The sequence below is a fragment of the Notothenia rossii genome (genome assembly GCF_949606895.1).
Source record: "Notothenia rossii genome assembly, chromosome: 4".
Taxonomy (NCBI): domain Eukaryota; kingdom Metazoa; phylum Chordata; class Actinopteri; order Perciformes; family Nototheniidae; genus Notothenia; species Notothenia rossii.
Window position 1 is genome coordinate 2,284,761 of NC_136902.1, and position 26,967 is coordinate 2,311,727.

Sequence of the window (26,967 nt, forward strand, 5' to 3'; positions counted from 1 at the left end):
CCATTTTGTCTTTTTCAGCTACCTAGCGCCACATGTTTTGATGTCTGTTCTTGTTAATATCTTCGCGAGTTCTTATCATAGAGTGATTATGTATGTACCTGTACGATTCTGTTTCATCTCACGATCAGATCGATGTGTTGGATGTGCAGTTAAGATCAGGCCCGGCGTTCTGGGCGGGCCCCATGGGGCCGGGCCAGCCCATCCAGGATTTGGGCCCGCCCATCCAGGATTTGGGCCCGCAGTTTTAATCAGGGCTGAATACAACATTTTTATTGTTTTATTATTATGTTTATGGTTGTTATTTGTAGGGCTCTGTCCTAATATTTATTTTTGTTTTAAACTATGTTGAAAGATTAGTTTAATATCATTTTTTTATTTTGCTATGAAATTCTTAATGAAATTCTGGATGAAATTCTGAATGAAAGGCTGAACGCGAGACTGGTTTTTCGCTGGGTTGAGTCGTGTGGGTTTTTGAGTGGGATGCGGCACAGCAGCCTGTCAGTTTACTCTTGCTAGGTTAGTTTGGCTATTATCATTTATATTTATCTGCAACAATGGATATCAGGAAGTGGTTCATGAAAGGAATATGGCAACTCAGAGCCAGATGCAGGCACATTAGAAGAAATCAGTTACGTTACCAACGAGCTAGCAAGCCAGCCAGGGACAAGGGAGGCTGGCAATCAATTATATTTTGAAGAGAAATCGACTCTCAAGCCGGCTCTCTCACAAACTCTGGCTCTGTGCGCAAGCAGACCGCTGCACACGCTCTCTGCCTCGCTCAATCTCTCTCTCTCTCTCCCTTTCTCTCCATCGCTCAACCTCACTCCACCCTGTGTGCGCTCCTCAAGTTTGCCTGCATGCTTGTCAAGTTGGCACAGCGTTACAAATGTGCCACAAAACCAACCAATGGATGTAGCCTATAATAAGACCGTCAACAGCAACCTAAAACCCCTCTCTTTCCGTAACAACAATTTACGAGCCCCCCCCCCTGTTGACAATTCAGATTTCCCGGGAAATAATAATAAGTTTCGGGGTGCGCCCAGAGACGTATGTCTGCCGCCGGGTCTGGTTAAGATAAGTAATAAGGGTGTTATGAGTAAGTTTCTGTGCAGTAATGCGTTGTTGGCTCGTGGCTAATTCAGAGGCATTCAGTGTTTTAAAAAAATAAAATAATAAATGATCAGTTAGCTGAATTTCTTCCAGTTACATGGATATAAAACATTCATAGTTTATTGAATATTAAGATGCCCTCAGACGCTGTTTCCTGCAGATGACGCCTTTTTCCCCCCGGGGCGGTGTAGAACAGGTTAAAGTAAAATGCTTCTATCTGGTGCACTTCCATATCTTATTTTACCTGGTTAACATTTATTTATTCATGCATATTTTTTTATATCTCCAGTTTTAAAGGATATTTTTGGTTCACTGTCCGATAGTATACATTGGAATGATTTCAAACCTGTTGTTATTTATCCTAATAATTATAAAGGAGTGCCTTGGAAATATGTGTTTACACATCCCCCACTTTCATCCCTTACAGCGTCCATCGTACAGGGCAAATGTTGCCGGGCCGGGGTGCAAAGGGTGTTTACTTTATTCAATTATTAATGTAAATGTATTACATCAAGGGCAGAAAATTAGGCAGAATAAAAAAAAAAAATTGAAATCATTTTTTTTTCTCCCCTCGCAGTGCCCCTCCAGATCTGGCGCCCTAGGCGACCGCCTAGTCCGCCAGTGCCAAGGGCCGGCCCTGCCTGCGCGTAACTCTCACTCCTCAATGGTAACGTGTGTGTATGTGGAACCTCCCCTTCGATTCTATTGGCTCTAACGGTTCAAAAGAGATGTCAATCATCAAAATCTACCAATGGGTTCCAGAGATATGGAAAATCCTCCCGAATGACCCCAGAAGTGTTTTTCTTTTTTCTAAACCTCTCTAAAAAAGTCAAATTTAACTTGATTTGCATCAATCTTGAAACAGGGTACTTATTATATGTTGTAGTTTGGATTCCTAAAGCTTTTAGTCTATATCCCATCATTCAAGGGTGGTTTACACTGTAATGTTTTATTTTTGGACGGACACTATAATTTACATTTTTTTTACTATGTTCAAACTGAATTGACTTTCAAATAAAAACATCTATATTGATTCTGACTCTTCTACATCCAACTCACAGGTTTATCATTACTTTGAGAACAAAGATTATTAATTTATCCCTTTTAGAAGATATGGTCATTTGTTCTGGGAATGTCATTTTCGAGCCTGAGACCTACAAAACAGGCTCAGGGCTCAACAGGTTAACCATAGTTTATTTGATTTAAGACAAATTGATATTTAGTTAAAAACATGACTTTGTTGTGCAGTGGGTTACTGACATTTGGCTCATCATGCATACTAATCATCTAAAGAGGAAGGAAAGCTAGTCTATTAACAGCCTGATACCCGTCTGCTGCTCATTGCTACAGAGGAAAGGCATCTTTCAACACGTCGTTCCTCCTTCACCGTGAGTAGAAACAGTTTATTGATGTAATGATTCTGTAAACCTCCTGTGAACATTATCTAATCTGACATGTTTCATAGTCTCACAGAGAGGAGAGCAGCAGCTATGAGTCTAACTGCAGCAGCCAGTGGATTAGTCGTCTTCCTGCTCTCTGGGTCAGGTACTGTACATCTACACTTACATTCATCACAGGAACAGAGGGGATTCTGGGGAAATGTGGGATTTGTAAAAGCAGGTCTCATGTGGGAATGAGTGGGATGAATTTGTGTAAAAGGCAAACCTAGCAGAAACATTTTAAATGTATGTGTGTGTAGAATTGTAGAAACTCAAAGACGTTCCTCGTTTGTTTGATGGACTTTCTGAAGACCTTGTCGTGCGTTGCCTCTGTCCTTTGCTCCAATCATCTGCATCCAATATCACTTTGCTCCTTATCACCTTAACAAGCGTCAGAATGAGAATATAGTGTCTGCATAACTGCTCCCTCCTCTCTCTCTGTGAAAACACTTTGCTTTGTTTTGTTCTTGAGACGACTTAAAGAATCTCCAGCTCTGTTTTTATTAAGTTGAAGTGATTTAGAGAGATATTCTTATTCTAAGTCTTAACATATTGACTGAGCTCTTATCGATCATACGTCTGCACCACACCCTTCTCGTTCCTTCTCTCCTCTCTGACCTCAGAGTTATATTCCCACGCTCTGAGTTTAAAGCAGCCTTCTTCTTTTTCTTATCTGTATATCAGACAGAAGCTGCTCACACCTCTGTGTTCTGCTTTCATAGATAGAGTTCACACTTCCCTCAGCAGCAACCTGACCACAGAGCGGGCAGAGAGGGAACTGAACGAGAACCACAGACTGTTCTAATTAATGTGACCGCTAATCCTTCATGTTCATTTATATGAAGGCCTTTTCCAATCTTGAGTCAAAGTGAACCCTTTCTGCGTAGACTTCTGTTCTACCTGGTTTGATTAAGAAACAACAAAGTCAAAGAGTATCCTTGGTTTCAAAGTGCCTAAGAAGGAATCCACATTCTGCTCTCTCAGTAAAGTCTGGAACATGTTTATTTTTACATTCTTTGTTGAAAGAACTGATCAGGCAATTACTCAACCATGTATAGATTCACTTTGATTCTAGTTCCTGATGTGCTCTGTGTTTCAGTGGTTCAGGGTGAGGATGTCTGGGGAGTGACTTACTCTTCTCCTGAGGTCTGTGCAGTGAAAGGATCAACAGTGGAGATGAGCTGCAGCTTCACATACCCATCTCCATGGAAAGGTGGTGAAAACACATTACAGAAAACATTCTGGTTCAATGAGAAGAAAGGTGATGTGTTTGTAGATCTGACCACAGTCTCAAAGTATGCAGGTCGTGTAGAGGATCGCTGTGAAAACAACTTCTGCACTCTGAGAATCAGAAACCTGACAGAGAGAGACTCAGATATGTACTATTTCAGGATCAAAACAAACCGAGATGCATACTGGGGTCGTCCTGGACCCACTCTGTCTGTCACAGGTAACATTCACACTGGGTTTATAACAATGACTGAGTTATAACAATTCATTTCTTAATTTCAACTTCTTGCAAATAGTTTTGATTTATATTTATGTATGAACATAATGACAGTTTTGTTAATTCTAGGTTACTCAGATCTCCAGGTGCAGGTGAGCAGATCAGGATCGTCTACTCTCCTTCAGTGTCTCAGCAGTTGTCCACCTGGTCATACTTCCTACATCTGGTCTAAGAACGGACAGGAAGTGAAGGAAGACACATCTCCTTATGCAGACTTCAGATATGGTTCAGCAGACAGTTATTCCTGTGCTCTGAAGGGACTTGAGGACTTCCCCTCTCCTTCAGTGTGTGAGTTTACTCAAAGTCTTCCACTGACATAATAACATTAACATCCAGTATAACATATATCATCATTGCACTCATTTATCTATTTACCCACCAGAGGTCACCAGCAGATGGCAGTGTCCAAAGACACTGAACCAGGGCTCCAGGTTTTCTGTCTGATTTTAAAATAGGTCAAATATAATCTAGCTACGAGGGATGCTCCTAGAAAGAAGAATAAAGGAGAGTTATCAAGGAGACTTCTTCCATCACATAAAGATTAACACGTTCCCTCAAAGTGTTTAGATTTCTGATAAAGGATGGAATCAAGTGAACCACCCACTCTGTGTTTTATTAAACTATTGCTCATTAAAATATCTTCCACCGTGGAATGAAATGTGAAATGTGTTCATGTTATCTCCTCCAGATGATCCAAGCTTTAACATGTGTTGCGTTGTGTTTGTGAGAAACGGTTCCTGCTTCGTGTCTCTGGACATTTTCAAGTTTCCATTATATCTACCCTTCCATGTTAATAACTTTAAACACTTCTCCTCCAGACTCTCCAAAGCCTCCCTCTGTGTCCGTGAGTCCCTCTGAGAGAGAGGAGGGCAGTTCAGTGACTCTGACCTGTAGCAGTGATGCTAACCCAGCAGCTAACTACACCTGGTACAAGAGGGATGTAGTACACCTTTCTTCTGTCAATGAAGGACCACATCTTGTCTTCAGCTCCATCCAGTCCTCTGACTCCGGACAGTATTACTGTACGGCTGAGAACAAGCTGGGGGTGAAGACATCTAGCAACATCTCCATTGATGTGAAATGTGAGTCAAACATTGTTTTAAAGCAGGGGTGGGAACCTTTTTCCTCTCATGGGCCATTTCAATTTTTTCAACATCAAAATCAAGGATAATTGTGTCTTATTGCTGAATAAATAACAATGTGTTATTTAGAAAAAAATAACAAATTAGAAGCAAAAAAAGATTTAAAAAAATACAGATTTCAGTTTTCTGAGGCTCTGAGCCCCATTTCTTTTCCTCACAGACGACAAAAAAAGTTCAACATCATACGATTTAAAATAAAAACAATAATCGTGGCTTGATATTGAGTAAGAACATGTTTTTATGAACCCCACAGCTTCCGGTCTTCCAAGACCCGACCGGACAAAAAGAAGTGCTGCAGCCACGAAACACACTACCAATAGAAATACATTGCTTTTAAAATTGTTCTGTGTGGCACCAAAAAAATGGGGGAAATCGTGTTGAACACGAATCAATAGATTAAATGTCGTGACTATAACACGAAATGCCGTGAGAGTGGGTTGGATGGAGAGCAGCTACTGTAGATGATGAACATGCTCTTTTGTTTAAACTAGGCTCCCAGATTAGCACGTATGTTCAGGTAATTAAAACCAGTAGAAAAATAAATATCAATACATACTTATTTTCTTCAGCTCTATAACTGTCAAAAGAACACTTCCAAATTCCAGATGCTCCACACAGATAACTATTTCTCATTCAATACACCATGATTGTCACGATTCTCATGTCATGTCACATTTCTATGTCTAGGTTTGGGTGTTTTGCTGTTCTCCCTGTCATGTTTTCCTCTTGTGTATTGTCTGGTCCCTCTCTCTGTGTCTTCCTGCCTGTCGTTAGTTTCCCTGGTGTGTCTGATTGTCTGATTGTGTTCACCTGTTGCCCTTGTGTTTCTCCTCCCCTGCCCGGCTGTTTCTCGTCTCGTGATTACCCCTCCCTGTATTTAGTCTTGTCTCTTCCTGTGTTCAGTGTTGGTTCTTCTTTTGTTGGTGACTGAGTTCACCGTGGAGTGTTTTCATTTGTCCATGTTATATATTAGTCCTTGAAATAAAGGTATTATAAGTGTTATCTGCGTTTGGGTCCTGCCTGCTTCACTCCTCGTATCAATGATGTATTTTAACTCCATTGTATTGTCTATTGTATTTCCTCCAGATGCTCCAAAGCCTCCCTCTGTGTCCGTGAGTTCCTCTGAGATAGAGGAGGGCAGTTCAGTGACTCTGACCTGTAGCAGTGAAGCTAACCCAGCAGCTAGCTACACCTGGTACAAGGAGGATGAAGTACACCTTTCTTCTGTCAATGAACGATCACGTCTTGTCTTCAGCTCCATCCAGTCCTCTGACTCCGGACAGTATTACTGTGCGGCTGAGAACAAGTTGGGGGTGAAGACCTCTAACAACATCTCCATTGATGTGAAATGTGAGTCAAACATTGTTTTAAAGCTTTGATCTGTCCAGACTTTGCTGGAGAAGATTTCACTGATCTTTATTACTTTCTCCAGCTCTATCGCTTCACATTCAGTCTGCTGTGATTGTCTGAGTAGCTTCAGGTGATAAGATACTAAACAATTGTTTTTGTATTTTTTTAAAGGTCATTTATTGACAATAATTTCCCTAAAATCTATAGATTAATCCAAAATGCAACATCCGAGAAAGCCATGTGAACATTTAAAAATTCCTGAAGTGAATGACATGGGTCTCTCTGAATCTCCAGATGCTCCAAAGCCTCCCTCTGTGTCCGTGAGTCCCTCTGCTGAGAGAGAGGAGGGCAGTTCAGTGACTCTGACCTGTAGCAGTGATGCTAACCCAGCAGCTAACTACACCTGGTACAAGGAGGATGAAGACTCTCCAAAAGCTTCAGGACAGATCTTCAACATCACTGAGTTCAGAGCTGAAGACAGAGGGAGTTATTCCTGTGGAGCCCAGAACCAGTTAGGACGTAGCAACTCCACCTTTCATCAGATTGGTGTTGGAACAGGTAAGTTCTCTACATTCATCTACCAGTGTGTTTCAGTCCCATCATCTGCATGGTACTCTTAATGTTATTCTCTGATCAGGGATAGGGCTCATAATGTTTTCTTTAGATTCAACAATAAAAGTAAAGCCTTTATATTTTTGTGAAGTATTCACCACTTATTGGGACATTAGAAGGAATTCCTACTGTTTGGAGATGATATCGTCCTTTTCATCAGACCTTGACCTTCAGTGTGATCAGTGTGACGACACGTTAGTCCTGCAGCTCTACTTGTTTTGGGGACCATTGTTCATCAACATGCTTTTATTCATCATTTCTCAAACTTTTTTGCATCTCATTTGAAATATCTTTTCAAGCCAAGCTTCCCTGACCAGTGCAAACCATGTTAGCGTCTTTTTTTCACTTATTTATCTGTAATTTCAGCTTCGTTTTAAAACACAATTACGCCAAATCCGGCCCTTGGTGGATTTAATTTCTGCCCGCAGGATAATTTCTAATTCCTATTAGATCTGGCTCTCCGGTATGTTCCACGCACACCTTCACTCCATCCTGAGGGTCTCCTCAGCTCAGAGCCTGAGCCCAAACATTGATGACCTTGCACCCAAGATGAGATGCCAAGTATCTGAGCTAGCATCACAGAGCAGCACACTGAGTTTAATGGATGTTTCCTTCTGCACTTTCTCTCTCACGACAACAGGGCGTGTTTGGTTTCTCTTTGAGGGAAATAGTTTTGTTGAAGCTGTTGTTGGCCTGTGGGAAAATGTACTCATAAGAAATGACTCTGGAAAAGCTGCAGATAGAGCCATAAGAAATGAATGAACTGATTATTTAATGTTTAATGTTGTTTTTATAGGCAATAATTTAAGCTTTGTTAGTTCCAGGTTTAATATGTGCAATAAGTTCATTTCAATAAGTTCTGCAATAAACATTGAACCAGTCCGGCCCTCCACTAGTACCCATTTTTGAGTTTGTTTGACCCCCCTGCTGTAGCCAATCAGCGTCCTCAAAACTAATACCAGAGTGGCGATTATGTTATCAACCCAAGTAAGCAACTGCTACGCAGCTGGACGCCGGCCAGGAGGTGAGGAAACACCAGGAGGAGGGGGATAAAAACAGACATATTTTTCTCCCAAATAATGAAGTTTTGTGGAGCTTTTGAGCTGGCTCTGCGTGGGCATGACGAGACTCTTCAGTCAACCCTGGCACTTTCAGGCGATTGGTGGGTTTAGTTTCCTCCCTGCACACTGAGCTGGAGGAGCACCTGGATGCCGCCTCCCTTTTTAAAGGCACGTCAAAGACGTGCGTTCGTTTGATTCTTATTCTTATTGATTTTAAGAATAATTAGTTTGTTTCATCCCTTTGTTAAAAATCCCATATTTTGCACTCTCATTTGCACATCATCTTTTTATATATACCCTGCTTACTTTTGAAGTAAACGGTTATTTTGTGTTTGTTTTTAATTATTGAGTGTTCTTGTATTTTCATGTTTATGTAGTTATGTAAATAAGTTGGGATATAGGTATCTATATACATATGTTATATATATTGTATATCCTTTATTTTATTTTATAACTCTGGACTATGGGAAACAGTATTTCGATCTTTCTGTACAAACATATTTTGAGATTGACAATAAAGTTGAGTTTGACTTGATTAGAGAAACACCGCTGTGTTACCTGTCTGTTCTCTGTTGATCTCTGATTCTCAGGAGGATCATGGAAGCTACCAGCTGCTTTAACAATCCCTGTTGTTCTCCTGGCTGTCATTTCTCTCTCTGTCTTCCTGTGGATCAGGTGAGCAGATCTGATCATCTTAATCGTTGTTTGTTAAATCATTGAAAGTCTGTTTGTCTGGTGTCAAAATGTGATCTTCTTTTTCTTCATAAACTCTCCTGACCAGAAGAAAGAGGGCTTCTAGAGACTCGTCTGAGCCTGAAGAGAGAGCCGACATCAGGGAAGAGGTGAGAGTAGATGCCTACGTAATTCATCTAGTACAAAAGAAAACATGTTACACTCAATGTATAAAGATGGTGGTCTTTAAGTGCTTATAGAACATTGATCTGAGAGAAGGACCTGTTGCTGCTCTTTTTACATCCTTCTATAAAAAGTTAATTTCTATCACGATCTCTTTGATTCTCCTCTTAGACGTGAGTACATTCCAAGTCCATCCAGAAGTGTTCCTATCTGTTATCCTTTCATCTCTTCCAGTGGCGGCCGGCCCATAGGGGCGCCGCCCCACCTCTTCCCACATACAACATTTAAAAAAAAAAATTTTTTTAATTAAATAAAAAATATTAAAAAAAATATATATTTCAAAAATATATATATTTTATATTTTTAATGAACAAGGTAAATATCATACAATTGGTATCATTAAAATGTATAATCTACAATAAAATCTTGTTTAAAATTGTGTTACGATGTCTAAAGTTACTGATAAGTCACATGTTTCCTGCCTGGCCTTGCCCTTGGCATTAGTTTATCATTACGGGGCGCTGCCCCCGAGCCAAACAGCCAGCAACCAGCACGTTGCAAAATTCTCAATAGTAAACTGTGCCGCCGAAACATAATTTCAGCCAATCAGCGCCGTCAAATATTTTGGTCACGAGGGCGCTCACTCGGCGCCCACGTTGCTTACGTGCGTTGACGTGAGTTGTTTTTTAGACTCGTGAGGAACTTGGGTAGTATCGGCGGAGCCGTGACGTCTTCTTCAATGAGCTCCCCAGAAAAACAACACAGCTGTTAGCTGTTAGCACTCAGAGCTCACAGTTCTTCATATCTGTTCAGAAACTATACAAAAGTTAAACAAGTACAAACCACATACTGTCTGTGTCATGGCGAATACAGTCGCTGCTTTATTTATGTCTGTATAGGCCGTTGTTGTGAGTGTGGACGGTCGGAGCATTTACAACGTTAGCTTAGCCAAATCTCCATTAGAAAACACGCATTTTAAAAGGTTTTTCGCCTGCCGTCTGTCTGCAGATTTGTCAAAGCCTTAATTCATGGTTTTTACTATCCGGTATTAGTATGTTGTTACTTCGGCATCATTTTGAAACGTGTATTACAATTAAATCACGGTCAAATATGTTCATCTTGTTGTAGTTGTAGCCCCCTTGACAGCGATTCTCTCTAGTTTAGACTGCGGTCAAGCCAGCCTCCGATCGGGAAAACCTAGTCAAGCCAGCCCTCACGTGATATTGCGGTGCGCGAATATCCTATGCATTACGGTAGAGTCAAAAAAAATCCTCCCTCTGTGTTTAGATGAGAATAAAACAAAAACTGTCCAGTATCAAAGACTCATCTCACTCCAGGTTGATAGCAGGACACCCCATGTCGTCACTCAGAAAAAATCAGGACATTCTGATGTACAGTTTCAAAATAAAAGACCTTTGGGGACAGGGATGATAGTTCAAATATGAGACTTCAAAGGTCTTTTATTTTGAAACTCTACATCAGAATGTCCTGATTTTTTGTGAGTGACTAGATGGGATGTCCTGCTATCACCCTGAAGGGAAATGAGTCTTTGATACTGGACAGTTTGTGTTTTATTCTCATCTAAACACAGAGGGATGATTTTTTTTTTTTTTTTAACTCTACCGTAATGCATAGGATATTCGCGCACCGCAATATCACGTGAGGGCTGGCTTGACTAGGTTTTCCCGAGTGGAGGCTGGCTTGACCGCAGTTAGTTTAGCATACTCAGCCCGACTCAGCCCGACTCAGCCTGGTTGTTCCTGGCCCTAGAACCACAACTTTATGGGGCCATTACATCACCAGAAGTCCCAATTTAAGGGGTCATTTCTCCCCAAAAAGAAAAGTTTACTCACTATATCAACAGCCCCACCAAAGATATTTTCCACCAGCCGCCACTGATCTCTTGTCTCATACAGCAGCATGTTAATGAAGCAGAGATATGTTTCCATCATTACCACGGCTGCTGATGCTTTGGCCTTTTCTGTCCTGGGTCCATTTCTCTGTAAATACCTATGTGTGTAACTGAAAGTGTTTTCCTCCCTGCACTGTGTACCTGATCAGCCGGAGCAGCAGAATGACCTTCAGTATGCCAGCGTTCACTTCTCCAACAACCGGGCAGATCCTCTTTACTCCAATATGAGAGCAGCTCGGCCCCTCGGACACACGGAGCAGCAGAATGACCCTCAGTATGCCAGCGTTCACTTCTCCAACAACCGGGCAGATCCTCTTTACTCCAACATGAGAGCAGCTCGGCCCCTCGGACACACGGAGCAGCAGGAAGTCCCGGACTACGCTGCCGTCAAGTTCAGCAGAGCTGCCCCGAGGTGAGCAGATCCTCACACAGGAACATTGTTCATATAGAATTGAATTCCTTCTGCATTGTTATTATCACAAAAATCTCATCATGTATCTCTCAGGACCAGAGGGCAGGACCCTGGAGAGGATCCAGCTGCATTGTACAGCACGGTCAACAAATCCCACTGAACACAGCAGGCGTTGCATTTGAAGGATGATACTTCTGGTTTTTTACGATCACATTTCTATGTACACAGGGTAATGTGGATTTATTAAATACATGTCTCAGGGTGGACTCTCCAAGAATGAGGCGATGAGTTTTCAGCCTAGTTTTTATTAATCTGAATGGCTCAAAGTTAAAGATTTTGTTAAGTATTTCACAGCTTAATTACTGAATTGTAAATATTTCTTGTGTAACATGATTTTTGCCGCAAAGAAATTACAAAATGTAGAGATGTTGCAACAAGGGATCTGATCCCTAACTGCTGGCTTGATGGAAAGTGTAGATATTACTAAAGAGGTATAATTTACTGATAACAAACCAATTTCCATTGTTTTGTACATTTATCAGCTTTATTCAAATAATATTTCTTTACAATGTTCTTCTTCTTGTCTAGACTGAAATATCAACAACTACTCGTTGGATTCATTCCAAATTCCTAAATACATTTAGCTATTGAAAAGCACATTGGGATATTAGAGAGGAACATGCGTTTGCTGATGTAGTTGCAGTTTCATCCTGCTGCCACTAGGTTTCAGTAAAGAGCCGTATTTCACTGATGGAAAACCATTACCAAGAGCCTTTAAAGTAAATCTCTCTCTGGTGTGTGTACAGTGGTGTTTTTTCCTGGAGGCCAAGGGCCCCTGTTTTTTCGGATTGTAGTTATAATTGTAATAAATAAATAAAAACACTTCGTTTAGTTTCGGTAATTCTTCTTTGATGTGTATTGCTGGCATCTCTCCCCCATTCTCATTGAGTATTTTACAAGGAGTGAAACAGCGCCCCTCTAGATGTTATGGTGAAACAGTAGATTGCACTCTGTTGCGAGAGGAGGCCAGCCGAAATTGGCTTCCCTTGGTGAAAAAGAGTGGAGGGATTGACCAATTAGATAAGGCTCACGTCATGCCCCTGCCAACCTGTGATTGGTCAGGGCCATGGCAAGGGAAGACAGAGGCGGCTGGCTTCCCTTGCCTCACAATCCAATCAAATCGCACCAATAATCGTACTGTAACTCTCATCACCGCCCTTAGAAAGTAGCAAGCAACTGAAGCAAGTGCAATTATGGAGGGTGGAGATTTGGAGTATTTAATCAAAAATAATTGTACTAAACTTCCGCTACAGCAGCAACAAAAAATTAAATCTGATGACAGGCCGATGCCCAAAGTGGAGCTGTGTACAGAGCCTGATAAGTCAACATCCCCCACTTTCATCACTTACAGCGCCCATTGTACAGGGCAAATGCAAAATGTTGCCGGGCCGGGGTGCAAAGGGTGTTTACTTTATTCAATTATTAATGTAAATGTATTACATCAAGGGCAGAAAATTAAAATATATATTTAAAAAAAATTAAAAAAAATTATCCCAGCGCCCCTCCAGATCAGGGGCCTCATTTATAACGCCGTGCGTAGGATTCACGTGGGAAGGTTGCTTACGTAGTACAAAGCAAAAAAATAGGTACAGAAATGTTCCGACATTTTCCCATTCACAAAACGTTGCGTACCGGCGAGGGTAGTGTGTACGGCACGTCCTACGCCGGTTTCCCTTTATAAATCACAATCGACTCGAAATGCGGCGCAGCTTTTGCGGGCTTCACGTAACGCCCATATTTGCCTATAAATAGTCAAAGAAACGCCCTTTCATTCATTCATTCATTTTGACTGACTGCATGGAGAAGATCGCAGGAAATGAGGACAGAACAGCTAAAAAAGACTTCTCACACCGTGTCAGATTTTGGTTATTTTGGGGAGGTGGAGATAAATCATATTGTTTGGTGGATGCAGTTTGAACCAGAGTAGCAGCATGGAGGTCGGATCGTCACCAAAATAAATAAATAAGTGGTCCGAAAAAGGTTAATGACAAAATAAATACACATAGCCTTCCTCAGGCAGTGTGTTTGTACCGGGGACAGGAGACCCCCCCCCCCTTGATGAGAAACTGTAAGAAATGATGGGGGAATCCCTCCGGAGTGAAGTCATGACGACTGGATCTGAATTATGTTTTTGTATTTGGTGGTTTGTGTTCCAGCTGTCGTTCGGCAACTATATATCCATAATCCACCAGTTAAAGGAAATACAACTAATGTGTTGCGTAATACTAGCTGTACAATTGACCACATATGGTGTTCTTAGTTTCCATACCTCCTGTGTTTTATGAGCAACTTATCAAGTCTTGGCAAACGGCATAAAACACGATTAAACATGATAGTATATAAAACCATGCTCGTATCTACAACCTATAGAAATGCAACACGGCGTCAGTTTAGACGTAATCCTGTCCTCCTGCTTACCGCATCATTTATGAGAATACATTTCATAACATTAACACAACATATTCGAGGTGGTTTTAAATAACATATCCGTATTTATTTATTTCTCCCAGTTATGTTTTTGTGTGCACTCACTGAGGAGTCTCAAACAGGCGTTTGTTTAATCATTTTAAGATTGGCTTTAATCAATGTTTGAAAATGAATTCTTCATATATGATAAATGAGAGGTAACATTTTATTTATGGTATTATTTCCACATATTTCTCTACATTCTTCCTTCTGCCAACGGTGTCGCAGTTTCTCGTCTCTCCCGTTGTTGTGCTTAGTGCGTACGTATGGGTTAGAGTTTGTGGGAGGACCGCACGTTTTCTCGTCAAGTTAGCATTTTATAAATCGCAAACATTGCGTAGAATTTTTTTGCGTATATCCCTTTATAAATGAGGCCCCTGGCGCCTTGGCGACCACTTAGTTCGCCTAGGGCACCAGATCTGGAGGGGCGCTGCGTTTGATGTAATACATTTACATTATAAAGTAAACACCCTTTGCACCCAGGCCCGGCAACATTTGCCCTGTATGATGGGCGCTGTAAGTGATGAAAGTGGGGGATGTTGACTTATCAGGCGCCCGCAGCTCACAGCCAAAGTGAGAGAGAGCCTCCGAGCGAGCAAGAGAGAGAGAGGGCGCGCATCGGTCCCGCGGATTGTTGTTGGATTGAGGCTGATAACTACAGCTCAGTGAGGTAAAGGACTCTGAGGGTTTAGATAGTTCACTTTAGTCTAAGTTATCTCAGTGGGTCTCAAACGGTTTGATCACAATTTATGTAAACAAATATTTCCAAGGCGCTCCTTTATAATTATTAGGATAAATAAAAACAGGTTTGAAATCATTCCAATGTATACTATAGGACAGTGAACCAGACATATTGTTTAAAACTGGAGATATTAAAAAATATGCATAAATAAATGTTAACTGGTAAAATAACATATGAATGAACAACAAACCTAAAATGCGTTACATGTATTTGTTATTGGCTATGGTAGGTTATTGGTTATGTTCATATACTTATTTGATTATTAAAATGCAAACTGATCTTTTTCATATGGGTGTTTAGAGTTGTACCCCTTAGATATTCTCTAGTAATTATGCTCAAAGTGCATCAGATTGAAGCATTTTACTTTAAAAAGCTACATACCCCCGGACCCCCCTAGAGGATGTGACGTCCTCCCCCCAATTAAAACATGTTCCTACAATAATGAATACATTTAAAGCCTTCTTGATGTAAATAACCAACATGTCAATACGTTTCAGTTTTTGTAGTGTATTGGTCTTTTGTAGAGATTTTTCATTTATTCTTTATATATTCTATTGTGTATTGCTTGGAGGGGGGGGGCACCAAATCATAATCTCGCCTCGGGCACCAAAATATCTAGGGCTGGCCCTGCACACACACACACACACACACACACACACACACACACGCACACGCACACGCACGCGCGCACACACACACACACACACACACACACACACACACACACACACACACACACACACCAACCTTACATCTTGGGGTTTTAAGCAATATATCGTTTCATTTATCTCACACTTGTGTTGTGTCGACGTACAGTTTGGTCACAGTTTATTTATATCACCCTCACCCCACTTTTGACCTTTTTAAAAAAAGCATTCATAACATGTTGAGTGTGTAGGTGTTGAACTGCTTCCTGTTTTGTAAACTGTCCTCCAGTCACATGAATGTCAAACTGTTGACAGATGCACATTTCTTACACAATTTAATAACAAAACCAAAAGGCCCTGGTTTCATCCAGATCAATCTCAAAACCTTTATTGGAGAACGTCCTGATTTTATGATGTTACGCAGCTGTTTTGTAAATGATAATAGAACCATTAACTTGCAGCTTGTTGTAGAATCGGAGGATGAAATATTATAATCTTTATTCTTGTCACACAGCAGACAGTGACATTTGGTCTCTGCTTTTAACCCATCCTAGTTCTTATTTTTCATTATCAACAATAGCATTTAACATTTTATTTCGCTACATAATATTTACATACGGACAAACATGTTTATTTAAATAACGGTGATGTCTAAATCATAAAAATAATGAAATAATATATCTGCCCAATCACTGAAAAGAAATATAAAATAAATAATTTGGGGGGCACCAAATCATAATCTCGCCTAGGGCACCAACATGTCTAGGGCCGGCCCTGCCCCTCCGGATCTCGTGTGTGTGTGTGTGTGTGTGTGTGTGTGTGTGTGTGTGTGTGTGTGTGTGTGTGTGTGTGTGTGTGTGTGTGTGTGTGTGTGTGTGTGTGTGTGTGTGTGTGTGTGTGTGTGTGTGTGGTTGCATCAGGCTGCTCTCCATATGATTTAGAGTCACGGATGGTTTACATGACGGTGAGTGTTCACTTCCTCTTTTCTCCTCTCTCTCTCTCTCACACACACACACACACACACACACACACACACACACACACACACACACACACACACACACACACACACACACACACACACACACACACACACACACACACACACACACACACACACACACACACACAGCATCCAGTGTTCAGAGAGCATGAAGCTCATCACAGAGGATATCATCACGGCCGTCAGGTAAAAACTGATTATCTTTTGTAATTAATCTCTAATTGAGATGGAACTAATTGAAATGGTTGATCCGTCTCTCTCGGGTTGATTATGTTGTTTGTGTAGATAAAGTTTAGCTACTTTCAAAATGATCTGTTATAGGAAATACGTGGTTAAAAGAGGCAGCATTTCTCCTATAAAGGACAAATTATTTCTCACTATCGTTCTGGGTTAAAGTAAAACGTTTTAACTGATTTCAAATGCATACTTTTCTTCTGAATTAAGGGTTAACTGGTTCTTAACTCGAATTGTAAAACCTTTTGACTCATGTTTGTAATTTGGGATATTGAGCTTTACAAATATAGTTGCCTTGATTTTTTATTTATTTTGTGTGTTGTTTTAGTTGTTTTCCATGTCTTTGAGGTTTTTTTTGTTTCCTTGTGTCTTTTTGTGGTTATTTTCAGTCTCTTGTTGTCATTTTGTGTCTTTTTGTGGTTATTTTGAGTTTCTTTGTAGTTCCTTAGCATCTCGTTGTGTCTCTTTTAATTTTGTAATCTATTTTTGCATCTCATTGAACTTGTTTTAAAGTTGATGAAAATCTGATACAAGGTAATAATTCTGAAGAAAGTCAAAACTTTGAGAAATAATTCTGAGAAAAATTGGAAACTTGAGAAAATTCTAAAATCTGAGAAATATTGAAAATACTCAGCAAAAATAAATATTTCTGAAAAAAAATTCTAAGAAAAGTTAAAAAAAAAACCTGAAACAAGTTCGTAATTTGGGGATTGAGCAATCTAAATATAGTTGCCTGTTTTTTTCCATCTCTTGTTGTATTTAGAGTTTTGTTTAGCTTCTCTTTGTCGTCAAAATGTGTCTCTTTTAAGTTGTTTATTTATTATAGATGTTTTCTGTGTCTTTTTAGTAGTTCAGTGTTTATCTATGTTCATTTGCATCTCTTTAGTCTGTTTGTATCTTGTTATAGCGGTTTTCTGTATATTTGTAGTCTTTAAGTGTATCGTAGTGTAATACTTTTCTTCTGAATTGGAGCTTAACTTAAAACAGATTTTAAAACCCTTTGATGCACGTTCGTAATTTGGGATATTGAGCTTTATTATTTAGTTGCCTGGACATTGTGAGGAGAATCTCATGGAAGCAGCCAGGAAATTGCAAAAATACACATTCAACTTGGTGGTTAGTATACCAACTGGTAACTCTGAGAAAATATTACAAATTCTGAGAAAAAGTCAAAATACTTTAAAAAAAAGTAACATTCTGAGAAAAGTCAAAATTCTCGAAAACCCATTTAGTTTGTCTAAATGGAGTCTGCAGGATTCAGCCTCTCTCTCTTTCCTGTTTCCTCAGATCCTCCTCCTGCAGACAGGTGTTAAGCTCCGCCCTCCTCCACCTGTGGGATGTGTTCTCAGCTCCTGCTCCTCAGGGCAGAAACCTTCTCACGCTGCTGGTTCTCTGCTTCAGCCTCGCCCTGCTGACCGGCCTCCTGATGCTCCTCTGGCTCTCAGACTCCCTCAGATACTCCTCACAAACCTGCCTGCTGACCTCCAGCATCTACAGGTCTGAATTAATCTATCAGAGACCTACCTGCTGACCTCCAGCATCTACAGGTCTGAATTAATCTATCAGAGACCTGCCTGCTGACCTCCAGCATCTACAGGTCTGAATTAATCTATCAGAGACCTGCCTGCTGACCTCCAGCATCTACAGGTCTGAATTAATCTATCAGAGACCTGCCTGCTGACCTCCAGCATCTACAGGTCTGAATTAATCTATCAGAGACCTGCCTGCTGACCTCCAGCATCTACAGGTCTGAATTAATCTATCAGAGACCTGCCTGCTGACCTCCAGCATCTACAGGTCTGAATTAATCTATCAGAAACCTGCCTGCTGACCTCCAGCATCTACAGGTCTGAATTAATCTATCAGAGACCTGCCTGCTGACCTCCAGCATCTACAGGTCTGAATTAATCTATCAGAAACCTGCGTGCTGACCTCCAGCATCTACAGGTCTGAATTAATCTATCAGAAACCTGCCTGCTGACCTCCAGCATCTACAGGTCTGAATTAATCTATCAGAAACCTACCTGCTGACCTCCAGCATCTACAGGTCTGAATTAATCTATCAGAGACCTGCCTGCTGACCTCCAGCATCTACAGGTCTGAATTAATCTATCAGAAACCTGCCTGCTGACCTCCAGCATCTACAGGTCTGAATTAATCTATCAGAGACCTGCCTGCTGACCTCCAGCATCTACAGGTCTGAATTAATCTATCAGAGACCTGCGTGCTGACCTCCAGCATCTACAGGTCTGAATTAATCTATCAGACACCTGCCTGCTGACCGCCAGCATCTGAGAAAAAATATAAAAAAATTATAAGAAAAGTGAAAAGTCTGAGAAAAAAAAAAAAATTCTAAGAAAAGAGTAAAAAAATTCAGAGAAAAAATTAAGTAAAAAATCTGACAAAAAAGTCAAAATTCATAGAAAAGAGTAAAAATTCTAAGAAAAATATTCTGATAAAAATTGTTGGAGTTCTGAATTCTGACTTTCTTAATGCTTCTTTATTTCCAGCTTACAACGGCTGCTCTTTCAACAGCGTGACCGTCTTTCTGCTGAAAAAATTTAAACAGTTCTGAGAAAATATAAAACATTCTTAGAAAAGTCAACATTCAGAGAAAAAGTAAAAATTCTTAGATATAAAAATATCTTAGAAAATTCACCATTCATAGAAAATATAAAAAGATTGCAAGAAAAGTCAAAATTATAAAAAAAAATAGAAATTATTAAAAAATCTAAGAAAAATATTCTCAAAAAGTTTGGAAAAATTAGAAATTCTGAGAAAAAGTCTAAAATCTGATGAAAAGTAATAATTCTGAAAAAAGTCAAAACTGAGAAAAAGTCTAAACATTGAGAAAAGTCAGAAATCTGTATTACATTTTTATCAGAAGTAAAAACAATTGTTGGAGTTCTGAATTCTGACTTTCGTAATGCTTCTTTATTTCCAGCTGCTCTTGCTCCTCTCCTCACAGCGTGTCCGTCTTCCTGCTGAAACAATTCGAAACAAATTTAAAAAACTCTTAGAAAAGTAAAAATTCTTAGAAAACATATCAAATTATAAGTAAAATAACAATTCTGAGAAAAAGGTCAAAATTCTTAGAAAAAGGTCAAAATTCTTAGAAAATGAAAAAAATTCCTAGAAGACTCAAAATGCTAAATTCGGTTAAAATAATTTGGAGAAAAAGTCTAGACATTGAGAACAGTCAGAAATCTGGGAAAACTTTTTTTTCAGAAGTAAAAAAGTAAGAAAAATGTTTAGAGTTCTGACTTTCTTTCTTTCCTAGTGTTGAAATCTGCTCTTTCTCCTCTCTTCCCCACAGCGTGTCCATCTTCCTGCTGTCCTCCCTGATCCCCCCCCTGCGGTGCGTCCTCACCCTCTCCCTCCCCACCGTCTGCACCCGGCAGGGCCGAAAGCTCCTCCTCACGGCCTCCGTCATGATCCTGGTCCTCAACGTGATCCCGAACATCTCCTCCAACGTGGGCTCCGTCGCTCGAATCCTGAAGTGCACGGCCGAGGGTTTCACCAGGACCCTTCTCAACTCCTCTGAACCTCTGAATGCAGCCAAGAAAGACCTGGTCCTGGAGACCATCAGAGTCCGGAGGGAGGACCTGAGCCTCGTGACCAACCTCAGGAAGTTGGATCACTTCACTCACGTTGATTTGTCGGCAGTTAAAAACAGGTTCGGGGAAGTTATCGTCATTTTTGTCTTTTTTTGTCTTGTTGTCCACGTCTCTATGTAGTCATCATGTGTCTCTGTGTAGTCATCATGTGTCTCTGTGTAGTCATCATGTGTCTCTGTGTAGTCATCATGTGTCTCTGTGTAGTCATCATGTGTCTCTGTGTAGTCATCATGTGTCTCTATGTAGTCATCATGTGTCTCTATGTAGTCATCATGTGTCTCTGTGTAGTCATCATGTGTCTCTGTGTAGTCATCATGTGTCTCTTTGAAGTCATCATGTGTCTCTGTGTAGTCATCATGTGTCTCTTAGTAGTCATCATGTGTCTCTATGTAGTCATCATGTGTCTCTATGTAGTCATCATGTGTCTCTGTGTAGTCATCATGTGTCTCTGTGTAGTCATCATGTGTCTCTGTGTAGTCATCATGTGTCTCTGTGTAGTCATCATGTGTCTCTATGTAGTCATCATGTGTCTCTGTGTAGTCATCATGTGTCTCTGTGTAGTCATCATGTGTCTCTATGTAGTCATCATGTGTCTCTGTGTAGTCATCATGTGTCTCTGTGTAGTCATCATGTGTCTCTATGTAGTCATCATGTGTCTCTGTGTAGTCATCATGTGTCTCTATGTAGTCATCATGTGTCTCTATGTAGTCATCATGTGTCTCTGTGTAGTCATCATGTGTCTCTATGTAGTCATCATGTGTCTCTATGTAGTCATCATGTGTCTCTATGTAGTCATCATGTGTCTCTATGTAGTCATCATGTGTCTCTGTGTAGTCATCATGTGTCTCTATGTAATCATCATGTGTCTCTGTGTAGTCATCATGTGTCTCTGTGTAGTCATCATGTGTCTCTGTGTAGTCATCATGTGTCTCTATGTAGTCATCATGTGTCTCTATGTAGTCATCATGTGTCTCTGTGTAGTCATCATGTGTCTCTGTGTAGTCATCATGTGTCTCTGTGTAGTCATCATGTGTCTCTATGTAATCATCATGTGTCTCTATGTAGTCATCATGTGTCTCTATGTAGTCATCATGTGTCTCTGTGTAGTCATCATGTGTCTCTGTGTAGTCATCATGTGTCTCTGTGTAGTCATCATGTGTCTCTATGTAGTCATCATGTGTCTCTATGTAGTCATCATGTGTCTCTATATAGTCATCATGTGTCTCTATGTAGTCATCATGTGTCTCTATGTAGTCATCATGTGTCTCTGTGTAGTCATCATGTGTCTCTATGTAGTCATCATGTGTCTCTCTGTAGTCATCATGTGTCTCTATGTAGTCATCATGTGTCTCTATGTAGTCATCATGTGTCTCTATGTAGTCATCATGTGTCTCTATGTAATCATCATGTGTCTCTCTGTAGTCATCATGTGTCTCTATGTAGTCATCATGTGTCTCTGTGTAGTCATCATGTGTCTCTATGTAGTCATCATGTGTCTCTCTGTAGTCATCATGTGTCTCTATGTAGTCATCATGTGTCTCTGTGTAGTCATCATGTGTCTCTATGTAGTCATCATGTGTCTCTATGTAATCATCATGTGTCTCTGTGTAGTCATCATGTGTCTCTATGTAATCATCATGTGTCTCTGTGTAGTCATCATGTGTCTCTATGTAGTCATCATGTGTCTCTGTGTAGTCATCATGTGTCTCTATGTAGTCATCATGTGTCTCTATGTAATCATCATGTGTCTCTGTGTAGTCATCATGTGTCTCTATGTAATCATCATGTGTCTCTTTGAAGTCATCATGTGTCTCTATGTAGTCATCATGTGTCTCTATGTAGTCATCGTGTGTCTCTATGTAGTCATCATGTGTCTCTGTGTAGTCATCATGTGTCTCTATGTAGTCATCATGTGTCTCTATGTAGTCATCGTGTGTCTCTATGTAGTCATCATGTGTCTCTGTGTAGTCATCATGTGTCTCTATGTAGTCATCATGTGTCTCTATGTAGTCATCATGTGTCTCTGTGTAGTCATCATGTGTCTCTATGTAGTCATCATGTGTCTCTGTGTAGTCATCATGTGTCTCTTTGAAGTCATCATGTGTCTCTATGTAGTCATCATGTGTCTCTATGTAGTCATCATGTGTCTCTATGTAGTCATCATGTGTCTCTATGTAGTCATCATGTGTCTCTATGTAGTCATCATGTGTCTCTGTGTAGTCATCATGTGTCTCTGTGTAGTCATCATGTGTCTCTTTGAAGTCATCATGTGTCTCTATGTAGTCATCATGTGTCTCTGTGTAGTCATCATGTGTCTCTGTGTAGTCATCATGTGTCTCTGTGTAGTCATCATGTGTCTCTGTGTAGTCATCATGTGTCTCTGTGTAGTCATCATGTGTCTCTATGTAGTCATCATGTGTCTCTATGTAGTCATCATGTGTCTCTGTGTAGTCATCATGTGTCTCTATGTAGTCATCATGTGTCTCTATGTAGTCATCATGTGTCTCTATGTAGTCATCATGTGTCTCTATGTAGTCATCATGTGTCTCTATGTAGTCATCATGTGTCTCTATGTAGTCATCATGTGTCTCTATGTAGTCATCATGTGTCTCTATGTAGTCATCATGTGTCTCTGTGTAGTCATCATGTGTCTCTATGTAGTCATCATGTGTCTCTGTGTAGTCATCATGTGTCTCTATGTAGTCATCATGTGTCTCTATGTAGTCATCATGTGTCTCTATGTAGTCATCATGTGTCTCTATGTAGTCATCATGTGTCTCTATGTAGTCATCATGTGTCTCTGTGTAGTCATCATGTGTCTCTGTGTAGTCATCATGTGTCTCTTTGTAGTCATCATGTGTCTCTTTTAGGTTCGGGCAGATCATCGCGCAGATAGAGGGCGACTTCTCCCACGCCAGAAACATTCTGAAAGACTACAAGCTGCTGTCGAACCGCGTTCTCGCCGCCATATTTGTCGCCGCGCTGATATTTGAGTCTGCTCGTTACCTGAAGTCTTACCTGGGATCCGTCCAGTTCGATAATGAACGCGTCTCTAAGGAGGACGAGGCCGAAAGTAAAGGTTGTCCCACGGGCTGCAGGATGAGCGGTCCGGAGTTCACTTCCTGCTTCCTGTCTCTGCTCGTGGTCACGTTGTATTTCATGGCGATAACGTTGGTGGTTGCTCTGGATCACGTCGTGTTTCTGATCGTCCAGGCCGCGCTGCCGTGGATCCTGGAGTTCCCACCGACGACGGCCAGCATCAGTGTCGATTATAAGGTACAACGTGGTCATTTTGTAACTCTGAATAGTCATTTTGTTTTTGTTTGTTGTCTTCAAGTGTCTTTGTTGTCTTTGTGTCCCTGTACAAAAGCATCAGCTAAATGAAATGTAATGTTTAACTTTTTTTTTGGTCGTCATTTTCTGTCTATTTGTATTTGTTTCGAATCTATTTGAAGTTGTTTAATGATTTTTTGTCGCCTTTAAGTTTCTTTTTGAGGTAATTTTGAGTTTTTTGTAGTTCTTTATGTATTTTTGCATCTCGTTATAGTTCTTTTCTGTATCTTTTCAGAGTGTTGCTGCAGTTATTTTGTATATTTTTGTCATCAATCTGTGTCTTTTAGTAAAAATGTCCTGTCTATTTGAAGTGGTGATTTTCCATCTCGTTGAAGTCAGTTCGTGTTTGGGACTTTCTGAACTCATGTCATGTTTCTCCGTGTCTTTTTGAAGTCCTCTTGGCTCACTTTGTTTTCTGTGATTGTGGTTGTTGTTTTGTTTCTGTTGAGGTCATTTTGAGTTTCTTTGAAGTTGTTTAGTAACTCTTTGTAGTCATTGTGTGTCTCTTTGTAGTTGTTTAGTAACTCTTTGTAGTCATTGTGTGTCTCTTTGTAGTTGTTTAGTAACTCTTTGTAGTCATTGTGTGTCTCTTTGTAGTTGTTTAGTAACTCTTTGTAGTCATTGTGTGTCTCTTTGTAGTTGTTTAGTAACTCTTTGTAGTCATTGTGTGTCTCTTTGAAGTTGTTTAGTAACTCTTTGGAGTCATTGTATGTCTCTTTGTAGTTGTTTAGTAACTCTTTGTAGTCATTGTGTGTCTCTTTGAAGTTGTTTAGTAACTCTTTGTAGTCATTGTGTGTCTCTTTGAAGTTGTTTAGTAACTCTTTGTAGTCATTGTGTGTCTCTTTGAAGTTGTTTAGTAACTCTTTGTAGTCATTGTGTGTCTCGTTGTAGTTGTTTAGTAACTCTTTGTAGTCATTGTGTGTCTCTTTGTAGTTGTTTAGTAACTCTTTGTAGTCATTGTGTGTCTCTTTGAAGTTGTTTAGTAACTCTTTGTAGTCATTGTGTGTCTCTTTGTAGTTGTTTAGTAACTCGTTGTAGTCATTGTGAGTTTCTTTGAAGTTGTTTAGTAACTCTTTGAAGTCATTGTGTGTCTCTTTGAAGTTGTTTAGTAACTCTTTGTAGTCATTGTGTGTGTCTTTGTAGTTATTTAGTAACTCTTTGTAGTCATTGTGTGTCTCTTTGAAGTTGTTTTTGTATTTTTGCATCTAATTGTAGGGATTCTCTGTATATTTCTAGTCTTTAAATGTATCGTTGTGGTGTTTTAGTTTCTTTTGCTGTCAATCTGTGTCTTCTTATAGATATTTTCAGTCTCTTTGTAGTTATTGTTCTTGTGATCGTTTTCTATCCATTTATGTTCATTTTCTGTGATTTTCCATCTCGTTGAAGTCAGTTCGTGTTTGGGACTTTCTGAACTCATGTCATGTTTCTCCGTGTCTCTCTGAAGTCCTCTTGGCTCACTTTGTGGTTGTTTTATGTGATTTTGTAGCCTTTGTGAATCTCCTTGTTGTCATTTTCTGTGTTTTTGAGGTTATAATGAGTCCCTTAGCAGTTGTTTAGCATCTCGTCGTCATTATGTGTGTTTTTGAAGTTGTTTATGTATTTTTGCATCTCACAGTTGTTTGTGTGTCTTTTTAGTAGTTCAATGTGTCTCTATGTTCATTTAGCATCTTTTTGTATCATGTTGAAGTGATTCTCTGTCTGTTTGTAGTCTTTAAGTGAATCATTGTGGTGTTTAAGTTTATTTTTGCTGTCAGTCTGTGTCTTTTTATAGACATGCTCAGTCTATTTGTAGTTATTTTGTGTTCTTGTGATCGTTTTCTATCCATTTATGTTCATTTCCTGTCATTTTTCATCTCGTTGAAGTCAGTTTGGGACTTTCTGAACTCATTATGTTTCTCTGTGTCCTTCTGGGTCACTTTGTAGTTGTTCTTTTTGATCATTATTGTCTGTCTGTATTCTTTTATATTCTATACATCTCAGCAGTCATTTTTCCTCTCTTCAAGACATGTTGTGACTTGTGTGTTCGAGTGTCTTCTTAATGTTGTGTGTAGGTTTCTTTCTGGTTGTGTTGTTTGTTGTGTCTTTGCCTGTTCTGAGTCCATCCACAGCTGCAGTATCTTCTTCCTCGTTTCTTTAACTCTCTCTCTTTTCTCTTCTAACCTCCTGGCAGGTGAAATGGTTCCCTCCGGCCCTCTGCCTGATCCCAGAGCTGTGCTTCAGTCGGGAGCTCACACACTTCCACAGAGACTACAGCTGGACCTTTGACCCCGAGCCCTCCCTGTGCGAGGCGTCCGTCGCCCCCCCCAGCCCGGGCGTCTCCCTGCTGCTCGGCTTCCTCTGGATCCTCAGCTACCTCCTCGTCTTCATCGAGGTCTACGCCCGCCGGCTGAGAAGGAACATCTCAGGGTCCTTCTTCAGAGAGCAGGAGGAGAGGAGGAGGGAATACCGGAGGGAGAAGGAAGTCCAAGAGTCGCAGAGAAAACAGAAACACGTCACGACTGTTCTGGTTCGGTGAAGCGATGACACACTCTAAATGTTCCTCTTTGATATCAGACATCTCTCTGCCTGTACACACAAACTGAAAGGTTGACAATAAAGTTGACTTTGACTTTCGACACTTACAATATTATCTTGCACTTTGCTTTGTTTCTTTTCTGTCTCTTTTAAGATCAGAGGTATTTTATTGATCCCAAGTTGTGACATGTTTGCGTTGCAGCAGCATCAAAAACAACAAAACAAACCAAGGCGTTACACTTCTGTTCTCCGGTGAAAGAGTGACACACGCACACTTTTGTTTCCCTGTAAATGTTCCTCTTTAAAATCAGATATTCAGTTTGTTCTCCTTCAACGTTCTCTTGTTTCTTTTCTGTCTCTATTGTGACGACAGATAAGATGACATAATTGTTTTGTTGTTTTTTATGCAGCTGCAACAGCTGCATAAAAAACAACACAACAATACAAGGCGTTGGACATAATAATAAATTATATTTCTATAGCGCTTTTCTTGAACCCAAAGACGCTTCACATTATGAGGGAGGGTAGACAAACAAGGACAGGCAAAAACAACAAAACTAAACAAAACAGAAAAGCAGTCAGGAGGAAGCTGGTTGAGAGGGGGGGGGGGGGGGGGGGGCTTCTGGATATACAGAGTTGAAGAGGTGGGTTTTGAGGCGGGACTGGAACAGGGTGAGGGACTCAGACTCACGGAGGTCTTGGGGGAGGGAGCTCCAGAGCTTCGGGGCTGCCACAGAGAAGGCTCTGTCCCAGAAGCTCCGGAGTTTGGCCTTAAGGGTGGAACACGAACCGGCTGAGGTGGATCTGAGGGTCCGGGGGGGTTGGTAGAGGATGAGGAGGTGGATATACAGTAGACCGTGAAGATACAACATCTAGAAACTCTGACTATAAAACACTATTGAAGGCTTTAGACACGATATAAAGCAGGATATTCATACATTATTTACATCT

General features: G+C 40.4%; 2 protein-coding genes and 1 long non-coding RNA gene across 3 annotated transcripts; all 3 read left to right on the top strand.

The window, feature by feature from the left end:
• The first annotated feature begins 2,397 nt into the window (after positions 1-2,397).
• On the top strand, positions 2,398-3,773 carry LOC307035695. Its single transcript, XR_013807161.1, has 3 exons — positions 2,398-2,498; positions 2,576-2,655; positions 3,649-3,773. It is a non-coding gene; the product is annotated as an uncharacterized lncRNA (long non-coding RNA).
• Positions 3,774-3,926: 153 nt separating this feature from the next.
• LOC307035656 (B-cell receptor CD22-like) lies at positions 3,927-12,282 on the top strand (the record flags this gene model as incomplete). Its single annotated transcript, XM_079675273.1, has 9 exons — positions 3,927-3,999; positions 4,126-4,344; positions 4,875-5,138; positions 6,285-6,548; positions 6,843-7,106; positions 8,812-8,896; positions 9,003-9,063; positions 11,138-11,400; positions 11,494-12,282. 9 exons carry the CDS (start codon positions 3,927-3,929, stop codon positions 11,558-11,560), a joined length of 1,560 nt encoding a protein of 519 aa, XP_079531399.1. The 3' UTR covers positions 11,561-12,282.
• Positions 12,283-16,466: 4,184 nt separating this feature from the next.
• Positions 16,467-26,061, top strand: ocstamp (osteoclast stimulatory transmembrane protein; the record flags this gene model as incomplete). Its single annotated transcript, XM_079678729.1, has 5 exons — positions 16,467-16,504; positions 17,840-18,049; positions 19,869-20,228; positions 23,040-23,445; positions 25,673-26,061. The coding sequence occupies 5 exons, from the start codon at positions 16,467-16,469 to the stop codon at positions 26,015-26,017; spliced, it is 1,359 nt and encodes a 452-aa protein (XP_079534855.1). The 3' UTR covers positions 26,018-26,061.
• Positions 26,062-26,967: the final 906 nt, after the last annotated feature.